The 26,343-nt window shown below is 35.0% G+C and overlaps 6 protein-coding genes and 1 long non-coding RNA gene across 9 annotated transcripts; 6 read left to right on the top strand and 1 right to left on the bottom strand.

The window, feature by feature from the left end:
- Nucleotides 1-536: 536 nt before the first annotated feature.
- LOC145328137 (uncharacterized) lies at nt 537-3,447 on the bottom strand. 3 transcript variants are annotated; one of them, XR_013882347.1, is made up of 3 exons: nt 1,487-3,447; nt 1,190-1,257; nt 537-761 (listed from the first exon to the last, which is right to left on the bottom strand). It is a non-coding gene; the product is annotated as an uncharacterized LOC145328137 (long non-coding RNA). The 3 variants fall into 3 exon arrangements; XR_013882348.1 differs by having other exon boundaries at nt 537-1,257; nt 1,487-1,553; nt 1,958-3,447; XR_013882346.1 differs by having other exon boundaries at nt 537-1,257.
- A 931-nt stretch (nt 3,448-4,378) lies between these two features.
- On the top strand, nt 4,379-8,049 carry LOC145328136 (uncharacterized). Its single transcript, XM_080171716.1, has 4 exons — nt 4,379-5,636; nt 5,901-6,075; nt 6,543-7,107; nt 7,598-8,049. The coding sequence occupies exons 1-4, from the start codon at nt 5,556-5,558 to the stop codon at nt 7,755-7,757; spliced, it is 981 nt and encodes a 326-aa protein (XP_080027842.1). The 5' UTR covers nt 4,379-5,555; the 3' UTR covers nt 7,758-8,049.
- A 3,704-nt stretch (nt 8,050-11,753) lies between these two features.
- On the top strand, nt 11,754-14,737 carry LOC145328135 (uncharacterized). The gene is made up of 4 exons (XM_080171715.1): nt 11,754-12,206; nt 12,436-12,752; nt 12,983-13,206; nt 13,414-14,737. Exons 1-4 carry the CDS (start codon nt 12,117-12,119, stop codon nt 13,554-13,556), a joined length of 774 nt encoding a protein of 257 aa, XP_080027841.1. The 5' UTR covers nt 11,754-12,116; the 3' UTR covers nt 13,557-14,737.
- A 125-nt stretch (nt 14,738-14,862) lies between these two features.
- LOC145328125 (uncharacterized) lies at nt 14,863-16,711 on the top strand. The gene is made up of 2 exons (XM_080171702.1): nt 14,863-16,093; nt 16,347-16,711. The coding sequence occupies exons 1-2, from the start codon at nt 15,448-15,450 to the stop codon at nt 16,490-16,492; spliced, it is 792 nt and encodes a 263-aa protein (XP_080027828.1). The 5' UTR covers nt 14,863-15,447; the 3' UTR covers nt 16,493-16,711.
- Nucleotides 16,712-16,781: 70 nt separating this feature from the next.
- Nucleotides 16,782-20,877, top strand: LOC145328500 (uncharacterized). Its single transcript, XM_080172211.1, has 5 exons — nt 16,782-18,137; nt 18,468-18,554; nt 19,037-19,403; nt 19,670-20,458; nt 20,868-20,877. Exons 1-5 carry the CDS (start codon nt 16,838-16,840, stop codon nt 20,875-20,877), a joined length of 2,553 nt encoding a protein of 850 aa, XP_080028337.1. The 5' UTR covers nt 16,782-16,837.
- Nucleotides 20,878-21,530: 653 nt separating this feature from the next.
- Nucleotides 21,531-22,887, top strand: LOC145328124 (uncharacterized). Its single transcript, XM_080171701.1, has 4 exons — nt 21,531-21,636; nt 21,862-21,993; nt 22,498-22,608; nt 22,803-22,887. Exons 1-4 carry the CDS (start codon nt 21,548-21,550, stop codon nt 22,885-22,887), a joined length of 417 nt encoding a protein of 138 aa, XP_080027827.1. The 5' UTR covers nt 21,531-21,547.
- A 1,329-nt stretch (nt 22,888-24,216) lies between these two features.
- On the top strand, nt 24,217-25,687 carry LOC145327713 (uncharacterized). The gene is made up of 2 exons (XM_080171269.1): nt 24,217-24,550; nt 24,889-25,687. The coding sequence occupies exons 1-2, from the start codon at nt 24,484-24,486 to the stop codon at nt 25,134-25,136; spliced, it is 315 nt and encodes a 104-aa protein (XP_080027395.1). The 5' UTR covers nt 24,217-24,483; the 3' UTR covers nt 25,137-25,687.
- The last annotated feature ends 656 nt before the right edge of the window (nt 25,688-26,343 follow it).

The raw sequence follows: 26,343 nt of genomic DNA, 5'->3' as shown, positions 1-26,343 counted from the left end.
GAAAGTTTAATTCAGTTATCAATACATAACCAGACTGAGAGAAACTAAGAATGTCTTATAACGGGAATTTGGAGTTATGGTATGAATTAAATAGTCGTATGTTAGTTTTAAGAGAGAGTCTAGAGATTAGAGCCAGAACTGACAATGTCGAGATCCAGAGGGAGGTTTGTAAGAGGTTATATCAACATGGATGGATTACTACACATCTTAATCGCTGCCGTCCTTCCCCTCTGCTGCCCGCCGCTGCCCAGGCTGCCGAACTGGCAGCTGTTCTTCACGAAGTAAACATGCACGAGGATGAATGTAATGCTGTTTAGATTTTAATAATATCCTGAATGTACTGTTTCAATAATATAAAGTAGTAAAATCTAATTTTAAATACCTACCTATCTAGTACATTATTTTTATGTATTAACTTTTGTCTAACCAGTTTAATATCTATCTAATAAATTTAATAATAGCTTCATTGTTAATATAATTTAGTATACAGTTTCAGAAAGGTAGTTCGATGTGTGTCTGTGTATATTAACTTCATATTTGTTATGCTTGTATACATGGAAACTACCTTTTGGGGCCGAGGTGTTGCCGTAGTTGCGTGTAGGATTATTCCAACTATCTTTTATTACAAATAATTAAACACTTACTTTTAACGGATGAATTTCTGATGGCAACAGCTTCATGTTGGTGCAAGAAATGTTCCACGGTCGAATTGCGGTCAGCTTATAATCAGAGAATAAACCCAGCTGTGTGCGAAGCTAAACCTGAAAAAGAATATTAATTGAAATATAATTTATATATATTTTTAATATTATTTTACATAAAACACATCTTATAATATCTTTCTATTAAGGGTATAAAAATTCGTTACGCTTAAAACAATCATAAACCTTAAAGGGCGAATATAGGTTGGATATAATATGAGCTTATTTCAAAGGTGCTATTATATAGATTATAATAAATAATTTAAAGATAATGACATATCTAATTGTATTAGTCTGTTTACAGCTTATAAAACCTGTCTAACTCAAGATAATATTATGTAATTAGTGTGGTTCCCTAAGAACTCAAACACTCTACCATCACACAAGGCTTCGTAGCAAGGTTGAATTAAAAAGGCTTCGTTAAAGGATAGTCTTAATAACATGGCCTAAAATATCCATGTTCTTATTAAAATTATTTTAACACTTACTTCTATGTAAACCATTCACTAATTGCAGCGCCCATATATTTTCTCACGAATCTGATTCCTGGTTAAGTCTGAAAAACAATATTAATTGAAATATAATTTGTTAATATTTCTATTATTATTTATATATATTAATAGTAGAATACTTTAAATATTAAGAATAGGATAAAAAGTCGTTCTTATATCATATATCAAAAAGGTTTAAAAAATTATAAAACAAACAGTTTATCGAAGCAGCTTAAAACCATGCGTAAGGTCCTAAATTATATTGATTTTTTATTACATTATTTAAACACTTACTTCTATCTCGCCAATCTTTAATTGCAGCGCCCAAATAGTTATTTCTGATGAATCAGTGTTGCTGAACCTGAAAAACAATATTCAATTTAAATATAATTTATTAATATTTCTTTTACATTCATATATATTAAACCCGGATTATTTAATATTAAGAATAGGATAAAAAGTGTTTCTTAGATCAAATCAAAAAGGGTTAAAAAAGGCTTAAAACAATTATCCTATTATATAAATATATTAATATTGTTCTCTTTTACAACGAAGCTTTTTATTTATTTTAATCTATAGCTGAAACTCAAATTAAAAATAGGATGAGGCCTCGACTTTTCTCTTCCTACTTTAAGTGCCCCTAGAGGCTTCTAAGGGGCATAGCCGCTAGTAAAACTTAAACCGTTAATCGAAGGCAGCCTAAAACCGTACGCTCAAGGTCCTACATTATTAATGTTTTTATATTAAAATTATTTAAACACTTACTTTTACGCAAACCACTCTTTGATTGCAGGGTCCATATATCAACACTAACAGCCAAGACTGGTAGACAAGTACTTTTTTAAACTTCTGAATATATAGCTCTCTAGGCGTTCTTAACTGACATTCATATAAATCTTGTGACATGGACCATCTCCTGTCAATCATACTTGGATATAACACGTATTTTCTCTAAGAGACTTGAAATATAACACTCATTGTTTACAATAGTTTTCAATCGGTATAGCGGCATTCATGCACATGCTCTGTACAGGTATACAACTTTATATTGAAAAATATTTCTTTTATATCCATTGCAATATATTTTTTTATATTTTATCGATGATATTTCATTTAAGTCATTGCAAAAATATATTACATTCACATTAAAAAAAATTTACATTAATTTAACTTTCGTAACCCTGTTTTCAGATGATAAAATCAACGTGCTGGACAAAGTTGCCAAACTTTAAAAAACACCTTATGTATATAATATCATTTTAATATTTTACCGGTTAATTAATTAAAACTGCATAACTTATATAATTCATGAAATGTTATTATTCGTTGCAATTTTACGATTAAAAATATAACTGTCTTGCAAAGTGTTTTGCCACCTATTCAATCTGTATGTTGGCAACCGTAACTTTCCATCGGCGCAATAATTCAACTGGACTATATGACTACGGTGCATTTTTGTATTTTAGTAATCATTTTTAGTGAAATTACAGTGAATTTTGAAGTTAATATGTAACATTCTGTTTTATAATTCAAATTTTATCATTAATTATTGAAAATTCTTTCTAAAATATTCTTCGTATTCGTTTTTTCTCCCATTTTTGGGACTCTTTTTAGCTTACGTAATATACAGGACTTTTTTAAATGTAAAATTAATAAATATATGTCTTGCACCGTAGTATAAACGGATTGTCGCAAATATAGGAGTACAATTATAAGAATGAAACTACTTTTTTGGCCCAGAGGTGCCGGAGGCACTGGCTAAAAATAACTGTTTTTAATCTTATGCTTTTAGATTTTTATATTCGTAGAAAACCATGCATATAATACGATATGCTAGTTACCTAGTTTTTTTGCGTATGAATGAGAACACCTGTTCCTATCCACCGGATTCGAATGAATACGAGCTATTTTTATTTTGTAATTTTTTATTTCTTAAATATTCTACCTTTTCAGATAGTTCTGAATAACAGGCTATTCAAGTCAATCACCTGGGTACGCGTACATCATAATAACAGGTATGGGTGTATATTAGCTGTATAAGATTTATTTTTTTTCTCCTGCTACAAAATTTGTTTTAAATAAATAGGGGGGGGGGGGGGAAGTTTTGACACATTTGCGTAAACAGGGAGTATAGGCTTTATCTTTGGACTGAGAGTATAGGTTATTAGGGATAAAATCATTCTTATATGATGAATTTTCCCAAGTTTTAATATTTTTTGGATAGGCCTCCAGGTTCCGGAGCTCCAGGCCTTCCCCCCCCCCCCCCCCTTGTTTAAGGACAAATAAAATACCGGAAAGTTAAAAAACATTAATCACACCCCTCCCAAAAATAAACAAGACAAACAAAATAATCATTCCTCAAATTAGGATGGATCCATACCAATACCACGAGCTGCATGACAGATGGGACGCCCTCATGGTTAGGATGTTGAGACTCTTCTCAAAGCTAAATATTCGAGTTCAAGAAGAATCATGTGGCATTGATGACGCTGTTGAAATAGTAAAACTGTTATACCATCACGGTTGGGTAGAGACACACTTAAAGAAGAATGAACCTATGCCTGAGAATCTCTACGAGAACGAGAGACCCCGCCTGGATGATACCGAGAGATATGTCATTGACCATGAAGCCGACTGTGCACCTTTCCTCACCAACGTCAGCCCTTTTTTCTAAATAAAACCCAGAGTAACAAGGTAAAAACTACGAAATTATTGCAGGGGTGTATATTCTGCTCCGGGGGGGGGGGAGGGGAGGGGGAAAAAAGAAATAAGTGGATCAATGATGGAAGTTGCTTCAAATCACCTGCTCTTGTTCATGGCTAGTTGTCTTTTGTAGCAGGGGAAAAAATTGTTTTTAACCAAAAAATGTTTCAGAATTCTTTGAGTTTCTTCATTAAAAAACGCTTTAGTTTTCTCATTTTTAATTCAATGTTCTTTCCTTTCAGGGAAGAGAAAGGAGAAGCTAGGAGAAGCCGAGCTCGCCGCCGGCGATTTCATCCAGCCTCCGGATATCCATGCTGAAAGCGAATTTTAATTGTAATTTGTGGCGTTATCCTCTTAGAAAATTTTGTTTGTATTATTTAACTCCCCATCCCCCCCCCCCAAACTAAATTGCTGGGTTAGGTTAGGCTAGGTTAAGTTATACGGCTAGGTAGAGGCCAGGCGCCGTTTTTCTAGGGGGGGGGGGGGGGGGTATTTCCTAAGAGGATAACATCAATTTGTTCTTTCAGAACATTTACGTTAACCTCTCTTTGATTGCAGCGCCCATATATTTTAGAATTAAGTACCCATGGTGACAGTGATCGAGCCCCACTGGTCGTGCAGATATATAATTTCCTGCATATAAACATTAATAAACATTATTTACCCCTAAAGCCGACGATTACGTATGCACGTGTACAGTTTTTTAAGCTTCTGGCTATAGCTCTCTAGGAGATCTTAATTGATATGTTTTATTTTTTGTTTTTGTTTTTTGATATTTTTGTTATGTTGTTTTATATTATTTATTATTATTTATTTTATAGCAAATTAACAAATTTTCTGGGTTCAACATTGTTGTTATAATAAAACTCCATGCAACTGCAGAATTCTGCAAAAGTCACGACCAGTGGGGCTCGATTATATATGCGTTCGTCGGCTTTTCAGGGAAGGCAGGAAATTTATATAGGTATTATCCAGGTCAGGACTGGAACAAACAAAATTTTATGTATATATTGTATATAGTTATTTTTTTCAAAGTAAAAAAATGTCAGACCAACGCTGGATGACGTATGTATAATTGGATCACAATTTTGATAGGTAAGTTTAATAAATTTTATAGACAATCAAAGAATAAATAAGGGTATTTTCTTATGTTTGTAACTCTAACTCTTTATTTTGTGAGTTCCTTTGACATTTAATTTTGGTTTCAAAAAGTGTCACTCCCCCCCCCCCCCTTTTTTGCTTTCTCCTTCTTTCGTTATATGTAAACAAGTAATAACCTTATTATTATAACCAGGGGTGTATATTCTGCACAAGATTTATTTTTTTTCCCCTGCTACAAAATTTTTTATTTTTTTTCCCCCCTAGATTTTTCTGAAAAAGTAGGGGGGGAAATAGAAAAATATTTAAAGAACTCTATATTTCATTTATTTTATCCCTCCTACCACACATTTTTTTAGTTTTTTTAACCAAGGAGGGGGGCAAAATGGAAAAAATGTTTTCAGTTTTCTTAATTTTTACATTTTTTTTTCCTCCAACCACTTATTTTTTATTCCCCCCCCCCCCCTGAGCAGGGGATCCCATGCAGAATATACATCCCTGATTATAACATATACTTCTTATTTCAGGAGTTACCTATACACCCCTGTTAGACGTTATTGAAATGGGAGACAATTTGATTGGTACACTCTCTAAAGCTCTACTGAAGCGTATAAGAAGTGGAGATAAGAGGAAAAATGTACAGGTGACTTTTTACAACTAATTATTTCTACATATTTAAGATGAGACCTTACTTTTCATTACTGTACTTAAAGTATAATCTATGCTCGACTTTAATTTCTATTTTTCACTTGCAGTCAGCGCACTATAAACATGCTTGCTCTTACACCAGTATAGTCATATGTACTGTAATCAATTGACACGTGTAGCTTGCCCAAATAACGATCCATAACAACTCCCCTATATTATTTTAAATAAGTAATTCACTAATTATGTAATCTTTTTCCAGTTGCAGCATAAACTGAGGTCCATAAGAAAACTCTTCTGTAATGCAACGAGAGCCAGAAGTAAATACTGGCGCAAGAAACATCAACAAAGTGAAGACAGTCAGCCATTACTAGAAGAAGAACAGCAGGAGGATTTGATGGATGTGGAATATGAGAACGAAACTGCATCGTCAAAAGGTAACCTACAATATCTATAATATAAAGTAGAACGATGTCGGTCTGTCTGTTTGTTGTTTGTTTGTCCAAATTCCCACAAACATTGTCTCCCAATTTTTGTTTTTTATTTTCCTTTCAATCTAAATTTCAAACAATTGGTTTGATCAAACGTTAGTTAAGTTTGTCTCAAGATATCCTTGTTCCAGGGGTGTATATTCTACATGGGATCCCTTAACCTAACCCACCTTCACCCACTCTCTACATTTATCTACTTTTTCTGGAATTTTTAATTTTTTAACTTTCTAATTTGACTAGTTTTTCTTTACGGCATTATCCTTATACTAAAGTAACAGGATGTCTGTGTGTCTGTTCAAAAGGATCTTGCTAACCGCTGAACCGATTGGGTTCTCCTTTACAGGGTACCTTCACATAGGTCCCGGGAAGGTTTATAACTATAAAACACCATGTTTAACATCGTATTTTTTTAGGTAAAGTTTGTACAGGCTGCAATACCAACTTCACAAAGGAAACCGAAAGTATATGTTATCAATGCTACGCAAACCAAGTTTTGGAGCGATTAAATAACAATCCTGAAGAAACAAACTACATTAATATTGTTGTAGACAATATTAACAACAATAATACCAACGATAATAATGATGCAGACAATGACAGCATTCAAGATGCCGAGGACTGGGACCACGTCGAATTGTTTGATATACCTGAAGATTATTTTGACCCAGATGATGACGATGACCCTGATGACGAACCTGATGACGAACCTGATGGCGAACCTGATGGCGATCATGACGGGGATCGCTTCAAACATCTTACAGAACTTGAGAAAGAAATTGTTAATGATTTCAGAAGCGTTTGTGTTCTAGACAACCCCATCTCTCACAACAAAGTTAGAATCATCCTGGCGATTCTGAAACGCTCGTGTATTTTCAAATTTCCGTCATATAATACATTATTCAAACCCAAATACAAAGTTGAAATCAAAGAAAACAAATATAATCCTACAAATGCTCCTGGTTCACTGATTGAGTGCAGGTATGTTTATATACGATTTAGAAAGCGTAGCATTTCTATAATCATTACCAGAATTTCCGTACGTCCATTTTAAACATGTCGATTTTTCTCCTTTTTTAACAACAAACTTTCAAGTGTTCTAATTATCAGTTTGATCATTCTTTGGTATATTGCTTCCTGCGACAACTTGAGAACAATATTATAAGCGAAGCCACTCTATAATTAATTCCTTAAAATTTAAGTATGTGCATAAACCTTATCCTTCTTGAAGTATTTTTTTTTAACAAATTTACTTACATTCAATTTTGGTTCGACTTTAATATTTTTAAATTCAGTTCAGATACTTCACAATTGTTAATGTCCGTTTGTCGTACCGTTACAGTGCTTTGGTTTTTATGGATGTTGTCATCCTTGTTCCATTACTTTTCATCGTAATATTATTTGGAGCCCGATGGTGCAAAATTTCTTTGAATTGTGCAAGTTTTAGTTAAAAATATATTTCTTTTTCCAGATTCCCTACCTATGAGATCCTCCAAGACGCCATCACAGACTTTAAACGGTTGAATGGACAACAGGCCGTTGATGATCATATAACTTTTGACATCTCGGGCGACGGAGTGAAAGCAGCTCAGGGATCTCATATCTCCTATTATACTGTCTGGATTAGGTAAGTAATTAATATATTGTGGATTTGAAAGGGTTGGGTTGGGATAAAGTTCTTTTCATATACAGCATGACCCTCGAAAAAATATTTTTTAGGATTGGCAGCCTATATTTCAAAGGATATCAAAATATTTGTTTTACATCAATTGACAGCCCAGATTTTTAAAGCCAAAGTTTAGGAAACCATTCAATAAACAAATAAGAAAGAAAACTAAGTTTACAATTGATACTTTTTTCTATTGCATACATATATAAAAATCTGTCTTACTGTATACCAGGACTTAATTAATACCATAAGTAAACCTGACAGCCGCAAAATCTGGCAAGTCCTCAGAGAAGCCATGCACATTGAAAAATCTAATGAATGCACTGATCATTTAATTGTAAATAACATTAAAATTACAGATCCCACTGAAATAGCAAATCATTTCAATTTTTTCTTTACTTCATTAGGTACTAGCTTACTTGATCAAATTCCAATAACAAATCAAAGTTTTATGAATTATTTACCAAATAGAATAAATGATACAATTTACATCCCCCCATTAGATGAACTTTCAACATTTAATACAATTACTAGCTGCTTTCCAAAAACTTCTACAGATTCTAATGGCATTGCAATGAAAACAATTATTAATTGTGCTGCGCCCCTATCTGTACCCCTTAACGCAATTTATAATCTTGCAATAAGTTCTGGTACCTTTCCAGAAGGGATGAAAATTAGCAAATGTATTACTTTATTTAAAGGGGGGGATATATCAGCTGCAGAAGATTATCGCTGTCTAAGCCTTATAGATAATTTTAGTAAGCCTCTAGAAAAAATACTTTATAAACATATTCATAATTTTTTAGAAGAGAGAAACTTCTTTTCTGACAGACAATTTGGCTTTAGGAAATCTATTAGCACAGTACACAACCTACTGAACTTGAGTAACCTCATTGCCAACACTCAAGCAGAGAGCAAGGTCTGTGGTGCTGTGTTAATAGATATAAAAAAGTGTTTTGACACTATTGACCGAAATATTTTGTTTAGCAAATTAAGCCACTATGGAATTAGGGGACAAGTTTTAGAGCTAATAAAAAGCTACTTTAATGGCAGAAAACAGTACATTTACTTTAAAGGAAAAATAAGTTCATTACGTGATATTGTCTTAGGAATCCTCCAGGGATCAGTTCTTGGTCCGTTATTATTTTTAATCTTTGTAAATGATATTGAAAATGCCATTGCAAATGCTATTTTCAATCTATTTGCAGATGACTCTTTGACTTTTCTTGCTCGTGAGAACCTGACAGAACTTATTGATGGACTACAAACAACCTTACCTCACATTGTCCAGTGGTACTCAGCAAATCGCCTTATTATAAATGCAAAAAAGACTAAAATATTAATCTTCACCACACCACGACAAAATTTCTCTCCTGATGAATTGCAATTAAAATTTTCTTTTCCTGTCTATATAAACACCAATGATTTTAATCAAAATGACCCAAATAAAATAACAAAACTTTCTCTTGTAAGTAATGACAATCAAAACAAGAACGATAAACATGCTCGTCACCTTGGAGTAGAGCTTGATGAAAAAATGTCCTATCGTTTCCACTTTGACAACCTTCACCAAAGATTGCAGCGCGCTTGTTTTTCATTAAGAATAATGAAAAATATTCTTGATCGTAGGCATTTAAAGATTTTATACAATGCTTACTGCAAATCCCTCATGGATTATAGCATCATTCTTTTCACTGGTGTTAATAAAGAAACCCTCCATCCCATAAAAATAATTCAAAAAAATTGCATTAGAATAATAGCTAAATCGAAAAATAACAGGGAACATACTAAACCCTTATTTAAACAATATCAAATTCTTCCTTATAGTGAACTAATGAAATTCAACATATGCAAATTTATGCATAAATTTAAAAATAACTTAACACCTCGTATATTTGATGATTGCTGGCAATTTAATTATGATATACATGGATACCCCACACGTAATAATAACAATTTTGCTACAAGAACAAATTCAAATTCATTTATTATGAACACTCCACTTTTCCGCTTCCCACGTATCTTTAATGAATTACCAGCAAACATAAAAAACATTCAAAATGAAAAAATATTCCATAAAAAACTATTTAATCATTTGTTAAACAATATTGAATAAATTACCCTCTTTTCTTAATTTATTTTAACTAATGAATATTTTCTGTAATTTAGGTGTAATTCGGAATACTGCAGACAATCCATGTAGAACATAACTTGCGAGCAATATAATCCCCAAGTTGTAAGTCAAAAATATCCATACATTTATTTTTTACCCTACTCCACAGACCCCTTTAATCCCCCCCCCCCCTCTATATATGTTTTATGTAAACTTGCAAAATATCTCTCTTTCTTTAAGGAGATTTTTGTTTATTTTACATGAAAAGACTTATTTTTATTTTACATTCCTAGTTTTATCTTTATTTTATCATTGTAGTCTTAATAAAGACCAAACACACTCCATAAATAACCCACTTCCATTTTCTGTTCATTCACTCTCACTTTCTGCGTACTCTACACAGCGTATATATGTACGCAATAAATTGCGTATCTAAACCTACGCAATTATTATTTTTTCGTACGCTAATATATAAATATACTTTACTTTTTTTTTAATTTTTATTTTATTTTATCTTAACTTCAGTATATTAACTTTTTTCTCAACTAAGCTCTACACAGTTCAAAATTAATGATATCCTCACATCTGTTAGGACTGCCTCAAAGATATCTAAAAAAATTCTCTCCTTGTCCCCTATGGGACAAGTTAACTATTGTATTTTTAGTCACCTGAACATTGAGGTTGGGAGAGCAGGGTAAATAGCACACTGACGTACCTGAACCACCTGAAACAACCTGACGCACCCTGACGCAACCGGAGGCATTTTGACGGCTTACACACCCCCCGACTGATAGCGAAACGAAGTTGAAGTACACACACACACACACACCCCGCCGCCGAACAGCGGCCATACCCATGGACAGCCAAGCCCCCATTGGAACCCCAGAAGGGTCCTGCACGCCCGCAGGACCTCTAAGAGCCAACCAGTTTTTGGCTAAGGAGGAACCAGAAAGAATGGGTCAAGTGTAACTGTCCAGCAGCTGCAGCCTACATTGATTTATTATTATAATTTTTAATAAACATATTTGTTGCTAACTCGCTGTACTGGCACCAGCAGCGAGTTAGCGCCCCTAGCTTAAAATTTTGTAATTAATAAGGTTATTATTAAGGCCATTAATGTAATGTATGTTGGTGCAAATGGTCATGTAGGCCTGCAAGCTGCCGTGCAAGAGGCGCGCAGTTGCACAGGATTAAATATCATATCATATCATAACCTAGTTTTTACCACTTTTACGGTAAAATTTTACCAGCCTTTACGTTTTATAAATCAGTGACTACAATTTTAAGTCTAAGGTATTAAATGCTATTATTATTAATTCTTCTTTATTATTTCAGGTTATTCTTCAACAAGGATTTCAGTGTTATATTGCCAGTCAGCATATTTGAGAAGACGAGGAGGCGTCCCTACAGTTACAACTTTCTGGATAATGTTACCCGATTCATCAACAAACTAATTCAAGAAGGATTACCTGGACATACCTTTCAATGTAGAACCATCATCCACGATGCCGTTGCCAGAGCCGATGTATTCGGCATTCTTGGCCATGGATCAAAAAATGGATGCCCACACTGTGACCTTCCAGGGATGGCTTTTTCACAGACTTATCTCCGTCAAAAGAACTTGGTATTGTTCGAATCAATGAATGTATTTTACCCCAGTGACAGTCAAAATATGGGTACGCCGAGGTCTGACGAGAAATTCCGCAAGTTAGAGGAAAATAATCAGAACATGAAAACCAGTTTTTCTGACCTTGACCCGAGCTTGGATTTAATACAAGATACCCCCAGTGATCCGATGCACGCGTTGCACCTGGGCTATGTAAAGAAAGTGATGAAGTACCTGAAGAAAGGACGTAATAGTTATCCAGAATTGGAAGAAGAAGACTTAGTTCAAATGGAGAGAATTACAGGGATGTACTGCATTTGACTAAAGAAATGACGCGTAAAATAGGTGTTTTCTTCGCGCATTTCTCGGCACTGCGATAAAATTCTGCATTTTTAGATTTATGTCTATTACACATTATTTGTACGCCTTGTTATGCCGCTTAAAAGAGTGTTAGTTTGAAAAGTTTAAAGAACTTAAATTTTGAAAATTTTCTCCTTATCACCCATATTTTACCATGAACTGCAGTAACTCCAATTATAGATGAAATCAACGATCAATTGAAGCTTGTTGGCGATTTTGATCGCGTTCCCCGTACGTCCATCATGCGCCTGACAGAGAAGAAGCTAGCCCTCAATTTGAAAAGTTCTGAATTCAAAGTACTGGGCTTCTACCATATGATATTTTATGCAGAGGTAGGTTTTTACCATATTATAATCTTTTTAGAATTTAAAGCTTATTTCAGTTTCATTATATTGTATAGCAATAACATTCTTTTTAAATTTGCGCACGTGTGCTATATTATATATATATTTCTATTGAGGAGGGTGGACTTCCAATAAGTATATAGGGCGAAGCCCCTAGAGGCTAGGGGCGAAAGAGCTAGTTTTACCCTTAAATTATTACGATGTTTTTTTTTTCCAGTTGGCAAATCTTAAAGATGAACAACGTCTGATATGCAAGTTTTTATTCCACATATTGCGCAGTCTCGAAGAGCATATAACAACTGAACGTGTGGCTGAGCTCAAGACCATGATAATGGTCCTGAACTCAAAATTGGCGGAGATGTACGGCGAATCGTGCTTGAGTTACAATACTCACATGCTTTACCATATGCCGGAACATGTCCGCCGATTTGGACCATCCATGGCGTTCAGTTGTTATGCTTTCGAAAGTGCCAATCATGTGATATCAACTTACATCCGAGGATATAATTTTGGCCTTAAAGAGGTTTCAAACAGGTAATACTATTTTTTTTTAGTTGAGTTCCTTTGACTTTTAGTTTTGGTTTCAAGAAGTGTCACTTCTCCCCCCCCCCCCCCCCACTCTTTACAAATTTTAATGTAATTTTTAAAAATGTAACATAACTTTCTTTCCGTGTATTGCTGATCAAACACTTAAGCTATAACGATTTCACCAGCAACATACCTTTCCGTTTAACAGCCATTAATGACATAAATGACATATTTAGATTGTTGATATTTCACACAGTGAAACCGTACATAAATGAAAAGCTGGCTGTCAGGGGAAAAAGGAATGCCAACAAACGAAAGTTCGAAAGTAATCAATTCTATACAGACTGCCAAGACCTCTACTTTGTCCCAGACTGCCGTCGTGATAAAACAGTATGGTTGGTCCACAAAGTGAGGACATTTTTTCCGGCATACACCTTTCCTGAAGATTCCAGAATAATAGGTAGGGGTGTATATTTTGCACATGATTAATTGTTGTATAGAAATATTTCATGAACTATACATTTCATCTAATTCCTTTTTAACCTACCACAATTTATTTGTAATTCTCTTATCATGCCAGGAGGAGAGTGTGGTAAAGGGGGGGTCTAGGAAATATGAATTAAGTTTTATGGTTTTAAACACTGAAAATATACACCCCTGGTATTAGGAGTAGGCAAGACTGACGATCCCGAAGACTATAGCCATCCTCCAACACAACTAGCCTCCAACCTACTGAAGTACAGAGTAGCACATATCTCCGTACACCTGTTGCATCAAGATGTCTCCATCGTAATTCCTATCGGAATTTAATTTTGTACATTGAAAGCAGAGAAAGGGGGGGGGGGGAAATGACACTTTTTGAAACCAAAACTAAAAGTTCCATATTGTACCCTTATAAAACAACTGCCATGCAAAATGACAGATCTGTAACTGTTTCTTTAGTTCAGTTCCTTTGACTTTTAGTTTTGGTTTCAAAAAGTGTCACTTCCCCCCCCCCCCTTTTGTTATAATATGTATGTAAAATGTTGTAAAATTCAACTGAAGGCCCTTCCCTCTTTATTTGGAATTTATGTGAAATGTACTTTAAAATATTTTTTTCATTAAAATTATTTTTTATAGCTAATTTTAAAAAAGGCATGTCAACTTAATTTAGCAAAACCCTACCTTTTTGGCCATCGATGGGTATGAAGTTAAAGTGTTATAAGTCTAGTCTGTAATTTGAAAGAGTACATGTTTGCAATTTAATTTAATTTTACATAAAATTTTAATTTCTGTCTACACATTTCAGATTTAAAACTATGCAAATTGCCCATGCCAACGACCTGGATACAACAGCGTAATTTCGACTGGCAATTGACCAAGCTAGATCCCAAAATGACGAGGACTGGAAAGAGTGCTAGTTCTGTAAAGGTAAAAATTATATTTAAGGCCTAATTTACTATTGTACAAATTGCTGCTACCCTTCGCTCTTAAAACTTATAAATTCGCATGTTACCGGATCGAAAGGAAAACCTTATCGGTTCATGCTTAACAGACCACAAAAGATTATTGACCAAGTATAATTATTTATTAATTTTCCACAGTGTGTTTAACATTTGATATTAGTAATTAAAATTCTAGGGGCGTAGCCACTGCTATCTAATATCTTATTATGCATTGTAAATACAACAATTATTTCTTGCTTTAGAACAACAAGCCTACTGGAGGTGGCAAACCTAATGGAAGTGCCAGAGGTGGAAGTGCCAAAGCTGCAAGTGCCAAACCTGGAAGCAACAAATCTACTGGAGGTGGCAAAGGTACAACAGCAAAGGTAGGATTTTAAGTTTTATTGTTATCGGTTTTTGGTTTGTTGGTGTTTTGTTGTTAAACTAAACTTACTAACATGATGTCTGTTTGTGGGTTTGTACCAACAAATCTCGTTAACCGTTGAACAAATTGGGTCCCTCTAACCATATAACTTAACCTAGCCTAACCTAACACAGTCATTTTGTCGGGAGAGGGGGGGGGGGGAGGGTAAAGTTTTAAAAAATAGAAGAAAAAAATTAGGATAATGCCGGTGTTGTTTAAAACTATAATCCTCGGTAAAAAATGCTTTACAATAATTATCTATATTATTTTTAGAACACAACTAGAACCACAACATCTCCAATAAGGCCAATAAATATTACCCCACCTCCATCTCCACGGGCACGGCACCCCTCCGCGAGTCAACGGACCGCGAGAGTTGTAGTTCCTCCTGCAACATCATCACGACCCCAGTCCCAGTCATCACGACCCCAGGGATCATCTGGCCCTTCTGGTGAGATGGAAGAAAGCGAGGTATTATTTTTATTTCATTTTGTCATCCAGAGGATACAAATTACAATTATTTAGGATATATATCGACTTAGCCTGGAAAAAATAACTTGTAAGATTTGACTAAATTTTTGGTAAACATTGACCAATAAAAATTTACCTTGTAAATTTTTACAAACAAGTTGGTCAAATTTTACCAAGTTGATTTTTTGGTCAAGTCCAAAAATCTGGACTTAGCCTAAAAATTTACCTTGTCAATTTTTACCAAAAAGTTGGTCAAATTTTACCAAGTTTTTTTGTTTGTCAAAGTCCAAAAATGATGGAAGATGCTTAGGATCACTTGCTCTTGTTTGTGGATAGTCTTCTTTTCTACCACGTAGTTTTTAAAATACCAAGACTTGAAAATATGTGGTTTAATATGTTTAATTTTAAGGATTTGTTCACCGGGGCCGTTATGAACCAAATTCAGAACCAATTTCAGCAGCTACGTACTTTCTTGACCTCACACATGAAAAATCAAATAGAGCCCATTAATGCGTCCATCAGAAACTTGGTAAACAAAACGTCCACAAACCATGAATTAGTGAAGAATGAAATCAAAGACCTGCAAGACAGTGTATCAAGAGATATGGCTGAAAATACTGTAACCCTGACAACAGAAATGAAGAAAACCGGAAAAATAGTGGAAACCTTGGTGACTGATCTAAGAAGACTGACCAATGTGGATGAGCTTGATGAGGAGGAGGCGAATAAAGGGCCTAGTGAGAATCAGGATGTTGTCGTGGACCGTATTTTCTCACCAGAATTTTACAAAGAAAGAATACAGAACCATGACCCCTTGGAAAAAGATGGTTATATGCGAAGAGAAGAAATTGTCTTTTTCATCCAAAATTTCGATGACTCACTGAAAGTGGATAAAGGCTGGCAAACCTTACTGAAAGTATGCCGAGACATCATAACCTTCCTATATGTCGTGTTCGAGCAGTTCACCTTTGACGCCCGCATCACCGCTGCCTTTTGGACTGCTCCGGAACTTATTGATGACGAAACTGGTAAGTAAATATTATTTTGTAAATTTGACATGATGAGAAAACGTTTAAAACAGGGAGAAGGGAGGTGGGGGCAAGGGAAATAAACCGAATAAAAGGGGCATTCCTATTCTTGCTAGCAGGTGACCATGTACAATAATCTTTTTATATATATATTTTATTTGTGAAAATAAATCTTGTGCAGAATATACACCCCTGGTACAATAATAAACATGTACCTATGCATAGTTAATTGAAAATTTCATTATTATTTCAGTGGAACGTTTCTTGGATCATTGTAAGTTAGTGCTTAACGAGACGTACCTACATGAAGCTATCCCACCAAATTTGTGGAGAACAGGAACCTATGTGTCTTCAAGCGACCTTTTTCTAGTGAGGAACCACGTACAAGCTTGTAGGTAATTCAATTATTTATCGCATCTATTCCGCGTCTATTAAATGTGAAAGTGGTAGTTTCACAAAATGCATTTCAATGTTCTTTAGTTAAAAAAGTAGTTTCACGAAATGTTAACTGCATATTGTATTCTTGTTAAATTGTTAAACTACATTTCTATGGCATATGTTTCAAAGAATTTCAATTTTGTACCATGTATTTTTTTATGTGGCAAGACTTTTAGTTCATCTTTTCTTGATATATGTTATATGTTATATATTGAGACTGTTTTGATATAAACCGTTTTTTTATCTAGGTTCAAGCGCAATTTCGAACACACTTTTAAAAAGGACGCGACTGGTTTTTGTGAAAATATGAAGAGGGCCGAAGATTATATGATTGCTAATGATGATCCTGTCTGCTGGAGGTTATTTCGAGGGCTGGTAACGCGAAAACAAGAACGCGCATTGTCAACCCCCCTCTACAAGTTCGAACAGGTTTTTGAACTCAAGCCAAGCAAGGAGACAAGCAATAAGAAAGGCAAGAAAGACAAGAAAGACAAGAAAGACAAGAAAGACAAGAAGGAAAAGCCACAGAAACGATCAGCCTTACAGATGTGTGAATTGTATCTGGCCCCTGCAGAGATACAAAGAATTAAGCGGCGTATTAAACCGAAGACAATCACAACTTCAACACCAGGTGTTACAGCCGAAGACAAGAAATTTTACTACATGTTAGGTGCCCACTCAATGGGTTGCTTACCCCACGAAGTTCAAGGAAAGAACCAGATTTACTTGAAAAGAAACAATGACAGGTCGAGTACTACATTTCAGATCAAAAATTATGCAGACATTGGGAATGCAAAGAAATCCAAGCAATTTTTCAAGACAGTCCATAGTGATAAGAAGGTTATAGCAAGAGCTGTAATGTATTATACGTACGCCACAGTAAATTTGAAACCAGAAATGAGTGAAGAACAGACAAAGATTCACAATGCCAGTGAGAAAGCAACAAAAATTTCCAGAAATAGAAAGATCGGAAGAATGAACACCACTGCTGATGAATCCACTGCTGATGATTCCACTGCTGATGATTCCACTGCTGATGATTCCACTGCTGATGAATCCACTGATGGTGAAGACAATGATGGTGAAGGCAATCATGGTGGAGGCAATGCTGTTGAAGACAATGATGCTGAAGGCAATGCTGTTGAAGAAAATGGTATGGAAAACATTGCTGATGAAGAAAGCAACAATGGTGAGGAGCTTGTAATTGATGACGGAGGCGACGACGTTGAAATGAATTCAAATGATGATCAGATTGGGAATGAGTTACGCATACCACCCGCGGAGAATCCAGCAGTAACTCCAGAACCAGTAAAGCAACCAGTAAAGCCACGTAGGTTATATGAAGATCCAATTGTCAACAGCCAGTCCAATAATAAACCCAAAGTAAATGTATTTGAAAACATCACAAGCTCCAAAAGGAAGAAGCATGGAAAAGGAAAGGGCTCGAAAAAGTCGAAGAAGATAATTATTTGTGAAACAGACGATGAGGGCCAAAATGTGGGAAATCTTGATGATACAGTGCCAATGCAAGATGATGAACCACCACCAAACTTTCCACCACTGCAAAGACAGAAAGAATTTTATGGACGAAATAATTCAATCACAGGTACATATTTGTTGAACATTAATTATTATTTATAAGTTTTATCTTTCCTCGTATTGTGTATATACTGCACAAGATTTTTTTTCCTCTGCTACTAATTTTTTTTAAATTTTTCTTCCCCCCCCCCCTAGTTTTTTTTCACCAAGTAGGGGGAAAATTGAAAAATATTTAAAGAACTCTATGATTTATTTATTCTATCCCTCCTACAACACATTTCCTTTTAAAATTTTTTTTCCACCAAGTAGGGGGGGTGGGGGGGTGGAAAAAATGTTTTCAGTACTTGCTTTTTGTTTGGAAACGTATAAAATTAATGTATAAATTAATTATTTACAGGCAACAGTAACGAGAGACAGGTGACTGGAAAGGCAACAAGTGTCGTGGAGGAAAGCAGCAGTGATGAGAATGATGAGGATGCCGAAGGTATTGTTATTTATAGTTTGAAAAACGTAGGAACTGTATCACCTAAATTTAAGTTTATTAATATTTTAGTTGAGAAGTAGTCTTAGATAAAAACCCTGTGGATTAATTTTGTTTTAAGGGAAACTTCGTACAGGCCCTGACAGGGTTTTAGGCTAAAATTTGTATGGGCGCAGCCGCTATCTATAATACTAAGTAGCTTAATGTCTGTCCGGCCGTCAGAAGCTTAAGATCTCAGTAACCACTGAATCGATCGAGGTTACGGTAAAATTTTACCACCTTTTAAATCGTATAGGCTGGTAAAATTTTACCATAAAAGTGGTAAAAACTAGGTTTTTTATGGTATTAATTGTGTCCTGGAGATCGGATTCTACTCTTCTGTGTATTGGTCCTGCGGTGATTTTAAGCTATTTCCTTGGAGGGGGGGGGGGGGGGGTTGGGTAACATTTATACTATTTGAAATAATGACTATAATAATTATTTAGATGATGTGCCGATCATTCCAAAGAAGAACCGGGAGCGAAGGCAAACCGCATTGGAAGCCGAAGCAAAAACCAAGAGAAGTTTACAGCTGGACTCAAATGAACCATCATTCGAGGTGGATAACGAAGATGACGGAAACGAGAGTGACGAAATTTTGGAGGTTGAGGACATTGAGGGCAAGAATGACGGCAATGCAAGTAAGGAAATTCGGATACATCCATGTGGAATAATATTACCCAAACTTGCCATTATAATTGAAAACCACACGGGTCATTATGAGGTTGTTGCAGTAGGCTCAAATGTTTCTATACACAACCAAAGGGAAATTTTAGAACTCATCAACATTGACGGTAAGTTACAGGTCTTAATGTAATAAATGGGGGGGGGGGGGGGGGGGTGGGCGAAAGTGACACTTTTTGAAACCAAAACTAAAACCAGCCTAATTTTTTTGGGGCTTTTATTGGCGGTTCTCGGCGGTGGAGACGCCGTTTCTTCACAGTTCCATATTGTACCCCTATAAAGCAACTGCCAATGCAAAATTCCCCCTTTTATCTTTGATTGGCATATAAATATAGGGTAAAAAATATTGCTTGTTTTCATTTGAATCTGATTAATAGTAACTAATGTTCATATAGGTATGGAAATAATATTGAAGCTACAATTATGTACATTTGCTTTAACATTTTTTATTTCTTTGTAGGAGAAAAAGCAAAGTGGAAAAAAGATGAAGAAGAAGGTGAATTAATTTCTGACATCAAAGAAGAAGCACCAGAAAGTGATGATACAGATCAAGGTCATCAATCAGACCCAGACACTGGAACTGGCAGTAGTAGTAGTAGTGAAGAAGAAGAAGATGAACGCAGGCCAAAAGCAAAAGTGGCCCAAAAGCCAAAGCCTACCAAAGAAGTTCCCAGAAAACAAACAACATTTCCATCAACGAATCAAATTGAAGCGGTGTTGTACAGAAACCAGAGCAGAGCAAGCACGAGCAGAGCACAAAATGAAAGCCGGGAATATGCTGAAAGTTGCGCAGGCACATCAAATCCTGATGAAGACGTAAACCCAGAACCAGGTTGTAGTTATAGTCAACTCAGTCCAGAGCCAGGTTGTAGTAATAGTCAACTCAGTGAGCAACCTAACCAAATTAGGATGCAGCAAATGTTGAACAGAACAAATACACATTTGCCCGATTTCGGCCAGCGTGGTGAGACTCGGACAAGAAGAGATGCCAACAAACGAGTAAAGGCCAACATGAAGAAGCAAAGATTGTGGGAACAGGGAATCAGGCCTGAAGATGAAGAGTTAGAGAAGAAGAAAAGATCAAGCTCCAGACCACCACAGAGAGCAAGTTCTCAACAATGTTCTCAGAACATAAACAATTACAGTATCTTTGGCAGCTACATTACAGCTGATTCGGGAAAGGGGTGTATATTCTGCACAAGAAATATTGTTTGTCCACGGCTAAAAATTTTTAAAATTTACAAATGTTTTCAGTTTTCTTAATTATTACCTTTTTTTCTTACCTCCATCTATTTATATTTAATGAAATATAATATACATCCCTGTGCAGACTTGGAAAAAATATTACACATCCGAACCATGTAGAATATACATCCCTGGCAGAATGGAGACAAGTATTATTCGTCGGAACTTTCGTCTGAAAACGAAGTACAAGACGAAGAACAAGACGAAGAACAAGACGAAGAACAAGACGAAGACCTGATAGCTCCCAGTCAATCCCAATAATTCCAGGACTTTACGTATATATATATTTATATGTAATTTTTTTTTATTTCATAAGTTTCATCTTCAACTTTTTTTTATAATATCTAGAAAGGAGTAGTTTCCCAAAATGCATTTGAAGTTAATTTAGTGAACCGTATATTTGAACCTGTTTAAATGTGTTTAAACTCTATTTATATGGCATAAATTTGAAGAAAGTTAAATTTTCTACCACGTACTTTTACCATCTTAACAAAGAAAAATATGCAATTCACAAAATTAAGTTCAAATGCATTTTGTGAAACTACCCCTTTCCACCAATTAAGTTTAATGAGCTTAAAGTTAAGAGCTTAAACTGAAAATTTTTTGTTGTATAATCTGTCGCATTTTTTGTAATTCAGTATATAGCAGTTGTAGTTTACCCCCTAAACTAAGGAAAAAAAGTATTCACAACTAGCTTTTGTTAATTTTATATATTTGTTTAATTTTGTATATAAATATTATATATATGACAGTTATCGTAGGGAATGTTTTAATTAATACGGTGGTAGATTTCCATGGTAAAATCCGTAATGTTTATGTGCTGTAATTAAAAAAGAGAACGTTTCAAATTTGTATTAACTTTTTGTAAATGAAATTTGTCTATATACTTGTTTACAATATAAGATATACCAATATGTGATCTTGCTGGACCCTATTATATTAAAATTCCCTACGTCAGTTTTTTGGACATTTATTCATGAAAATTTAATTACCAGTGATAATTTGTTTCTTTTCAAATTTAATATAGAATGTCCGACATGTCCATGTCAGCCACAGCAGCAGCCGACTTAGAGAGAGACGAACAGCACGAAGAACAGAAGCCGGAAACCACAAGTGGGTGAGTAATATTTTAATATGTATAAAACGAAGTAGAATGATGTCTGTCTGTCTGTCTGTCCGTCCGTCCGTCCCTAGCTATATTTTGGTAACCATTCATCGAATCGGATTCGACAATCCATCACAACATAATTACATAAATACATATTACATATTTTTTGGTAATTACTTCTTTGGGCAAAGGTCCGATTACCTGGGATATATAATATATATTTATATATTTCAGTGATAGCGAAAAAGAGAAGAACGAAATGAGTGTGTCTGAGCCTGAGCTGCCTGCTAAGCTGGCTGACCTGCCTGATACCCCTCCTAAATCGTCTGATACAGAAGATTTGAACCTAACTTTGGATTGCACTACGTAAGTTTATTTATTTTTGTTACCATTCTATTTCTGTTCGGAAGGTGGTAGTAGCCGGATTGAAAAGAGTAGGATAAACATTATTGTTATGGCGAATAATTATAGTTTCATTCAGGGGTGTACATTACGCACAAGATTTATTTTGTTCCCGTGGTACAAAATTTTGTATTTTTTTCCCACCTATTTTTATCTCACCAAGTAGGGACGGAAATGGAGAAATATTGAAAGAACTAAAATTTTTGGTCCTACCACACATATTTTAGTTATTTTCCCCCCACCACCTGAACAGGGGATCCCATATAGGATATACACCCCTGATATTTCAAATTAGCAGCTACGCTAAACCCTCTAATATGAAGTATATCTCTTAAAGTTTCTTTTGCCACTCCCTTCCCTTGCCGGTACCTATGAGAAGAACCCGATCTGTTCAGTGGTTATCGAGATCCTTCGGTACATAAACACGGACATCCTGTTACTTTAGTATTATTTTTTTTTATTTTTCAGGGACGACGATGGATGGGAGACAATGCAGAAAATAAAACAAGACCTTGGGGCAGCAAAGCAAAAAATTGCTTCTTTGGAAGAGGAGATCGCTTGTTTGGAAACACAAACAAAGTAAGAAATTTTTTTCACTTCTTTTTTTGGTATTTAATCCGGGCGACTGTGTTGTAAATGATTTTTCGGTACAGACAAATTCACCTTTATATATTACAAAACTAGCAAGTATGCCTCTAGGGGTAAGGTGGGAGGGGTAAATGTGGACCAAAAAAAAGTTTACTATTTAATTATAATATGATTGCTTAATTCAGGGAGCAATCCAAGAGATGTCCGGCGGCACAAAAGGATGACCAGAAGGTCGGACAAGCCTCTGTTATGGAAGGAGAAGCAAAGTAAGATATCCTATTATATAAAGTAGTAAGCGTTTTTTGTCTGTCCCGAGGGATAACCGCTAAACCGATATTGTTCTCCTTTAAAGTGAAGCTTCTTATAGGTCCTGGAAAGGTTTTAAACTATTTTTGTGCAGGGTGTCTTCACCCCCTCCCCCAAAAAATATTTTTACTCTTCTGAAACTGAAATTGAAAATGGGAAGATGTTGATTTTTCCCCTTCCAACCTTAAGTGCCCCTAGAGGTTTCTAGGGGCGTAGCCACTAGTTTCTTTTAATAATCTTTTTTCATACTTTATCCGGGCGACTGTGTTGTAAATGATTTTTCGGTACAGACAAATTCACCTTTATATATTACAAAACTAGCAAGTATGCCTCTAGGGGTAAGGTGGGAGTGGTAAATGTGGACCATAAAAAGTTTACTATTTAATAATAATATGATTGCTTAATTCAGGGAGCAATCCGAGAAATGTCCGGCGGCACAAAATGATGATCAGAAGGTCGGACAAGCCTCTGTTATGGAAGGAGAAGCAAAGTAAGATATCCTATTATATAAAGTAGTAAGCGTTTTTTGTCTGTCCCGAAGGATAACCGCTAAACCGATATTGTTCTCCTTTAAAGTGAAGCTTCTTATAGGTCCTGGAAAGGTTTTAAACTATTTTTGTGCAGGGTGTCTTCACCCCCTCCCCCAAAAAATATTTTTACTCTTCTGAAACTGAAATTGAAAATGGGAAGATGTTGATTTTTCCCCTTCCAACCTTAAGTGCCCCTAGAGGTTTCTAGGGGCGTAGCCACTAGTTTCTTTTAATAATCTTTTTTCATACTTTATCCGGGCGACTGTGTTGTAAATGATTTTTCGGTACAGACAAATTCACCTTTATATATTACAAAACTATAGCAAGTATGCCTCTAGGGGTAAGGTGGGAGTGGTAAATGTGGACCATAAAAAGTTTACTATTTAATAATAATATGATTGCTTAATTCAGGGAGCAATCCGAGAAATGTCCGGCGGCACAAAAGGATGACCAGAAGGTCGGACAAGCCTCTGTTATGGAAGGAGAAGCAAAGTAAGATATTTCTTTTAATATTATTTTTTCATACTTTATCCGGGCGACAGTGTTGTAAATGATTTTTCTGTAAAGACAAATTCAACGTGTTCCTTTATTTATTAAAAGCGAGTACTAGCAAGTACGCCTCTAGCTGGGTAAGGTGGAAGGGGTAAATGTGGAACCAAAAAGTTAACTACTTAATTTAAATAGATTATTATATATATATTGTTTAATTCAGGAACAAAACAGCTGCAGCTGGCTCTCCAGAAAATTCGGATGTGAACGAGGTTAAGGAAGTCACTGTTATGGAAACACCAGCAAAGTAAGATTTTTTAAAAATTGTTTTTACTACTTTATCCTGGCGACTGTGTTGTAAATGATTTTTCTGTACGCTAAACCCTCTAATATGAAGTATATCCTTAAAGTTTCTTTTGCCACTCCCTTCCCTTGCCGGTACCTATGAGAAGAACCCGATCGGTTCAGCGGTTAACAAGATCCTTCGCTACATACAAACAAAAATCGTTTTACTTTGTAGTATAGATTGTTTAATTTCAGGATGGAAGACAAACCGGATTTTGATATAATTTATGAGAACATAAAGAATCCCGGACCAAAAAGCCCAGGTATAGTACAATATTTATACTAGCGACTGTGCCCAAAGCATATAGTGAAACATTTCTGTACTAGGCACTAAGAAAATGCCGTAATACATTGTATTATTACACTAGGTTAGGTTAGGTTAGGTTAGGTTAGGTTAGGTTAGGTTAGGTTAGGTTAGGTTAGGTTAGGTTAGGTTAGGTTAGGTTAGAATAGGCTAGGCTAGGCTAGGCTAGGCTAAAACTAGAAATATTACTCTTTCTATTAATACACTAGGTTAGGTTAGGCTAGAAAAAAAAACTATTGTAAAATTGAAGTATTTTTTTGTATAAAAAAATAATTTTAAAAAATATTTTAATTTCAGTGTATCGGGTGTCAGATGATGAGCAGGAGATGTTTGAACCACCCCCTCCTACAATCCCGCCAGCATCAAAACTGAGTAGGCGCAAAAGAACTGCAACACCGGGGAAAATCAAGACCTGCGCCCATGGACGCAATCCCCGAAGCGAGCTGCCAACAAACACAAGACTCATCGAATGCACCTATTTGTGTCCAGACTGCCGCGTCTTCTTTCACAAGAGGCAAAAGGAAAGAAAAGAAGGACAAAAGTAAGCTGATGTATAATAGTCCTTCCAGTCAGATCATATATAAACTATTTGTGATAAAAAAGTGATATATATCAAGATATCTTGAGTCAAAAATATGTTTAACCACCTTTAATTTGTACGTACATTAATCTATATGACAGTTTTGACAGTTTTGTTCTGACGATGAGAATATTCATATAATATTATATTTGAAACCGCTATTCCTATATAGCAAATTTTTGAAAATTTAATAATGGAAAGTAACTTCGTAATATATTTTTCTTGTGTATAAAAATGTTCTAGTATAAAGTACAATTAGAATCCAGATCTCAGCAATTAAAACCTATGTATATTTGTGTTAATTTCTCAGCTTAAACCGATTAAACATGCAGTTATATTATCTGAATAAAACTATGTAATATTTGGTCATTTAAACCACGTCTAGAATTATAGACTAATTAAGAAAATTTCTGTGAATATATACCTATATAGTATCGCGCTATCGTACCTATGTAAATCATTATGTAAAAAAATATGTTTAAGTGTTTCAATCAATAAAGATAATAATGAAAACAATTTTTTTTTTATTTTTGCGATTTGCGATGTTTTTCTATAATTAAGGTCGTTTTTTACCACTTTCTCGTGATTTTTACCACCCGTTTTTACCAAAATTTTTGGTAAATTTTTACCATATTTACCCTATTTCTGGTAAAATTTTACCAATTTAGGGCAAAAATATTACCAGGTGTTGAACAGTTTTACCACTTTTTCGGTAAAATCTTACAGAAATTTGCGGTAAATTTTACCAAAAAAGTGGTAAAAATTGGTCAAAATCTGGTATAAATTTGCGTCCTAAAATGGTAATATTTTACCGGAAATCTGGTAAAATTTTACCGATAATTGTGGTAAAAATCGATGGTAAAAAGCGTGAGAAAGTACCACAAAAAGTGTTTTTACCACGGTTACGGTAAAATTTTACCACCTTTTAAATCGTATAGGCTGGTAAAATTTTACCATAAAAGTGGTAAAAACTAGGTTTTTTTATGGTATTAATTCCGTCCTGGGTTTTGCGTTTTATATTGTGCCTTTAGTAGCTTCTAAAGATTACTGTTGAGACCTAGAAAGAAAGAGACTGTGCATGCACATAAATTTATATATTTACTAGCGGCTGCGCCCATAGAATATAGGGTATCTGATTTATTTTGTAGAAATGAAGTTTTTATAAAGCGTTG

Source organism: Acartia tonsa, chromosome 9 (genome assembly GCF_053477335.1).
Source record: "Acartia tonsa isolate MP-2025a chromosome 9, ASM5347733v1, whole genome shotgun sequence".
Taxonomy (NCBI): domain Eukaryota; kingdom Metazoa; phylum Arthropoda; class Copepoda; order Calanoida; family Acartiidae; genus Acartia; species Acartia tonsa.
The sequence above is the reverse complement of the archived record's forward strand: the minus strand, read 5'-3'. Positions and strand labels throughout refer to the sequence as shown.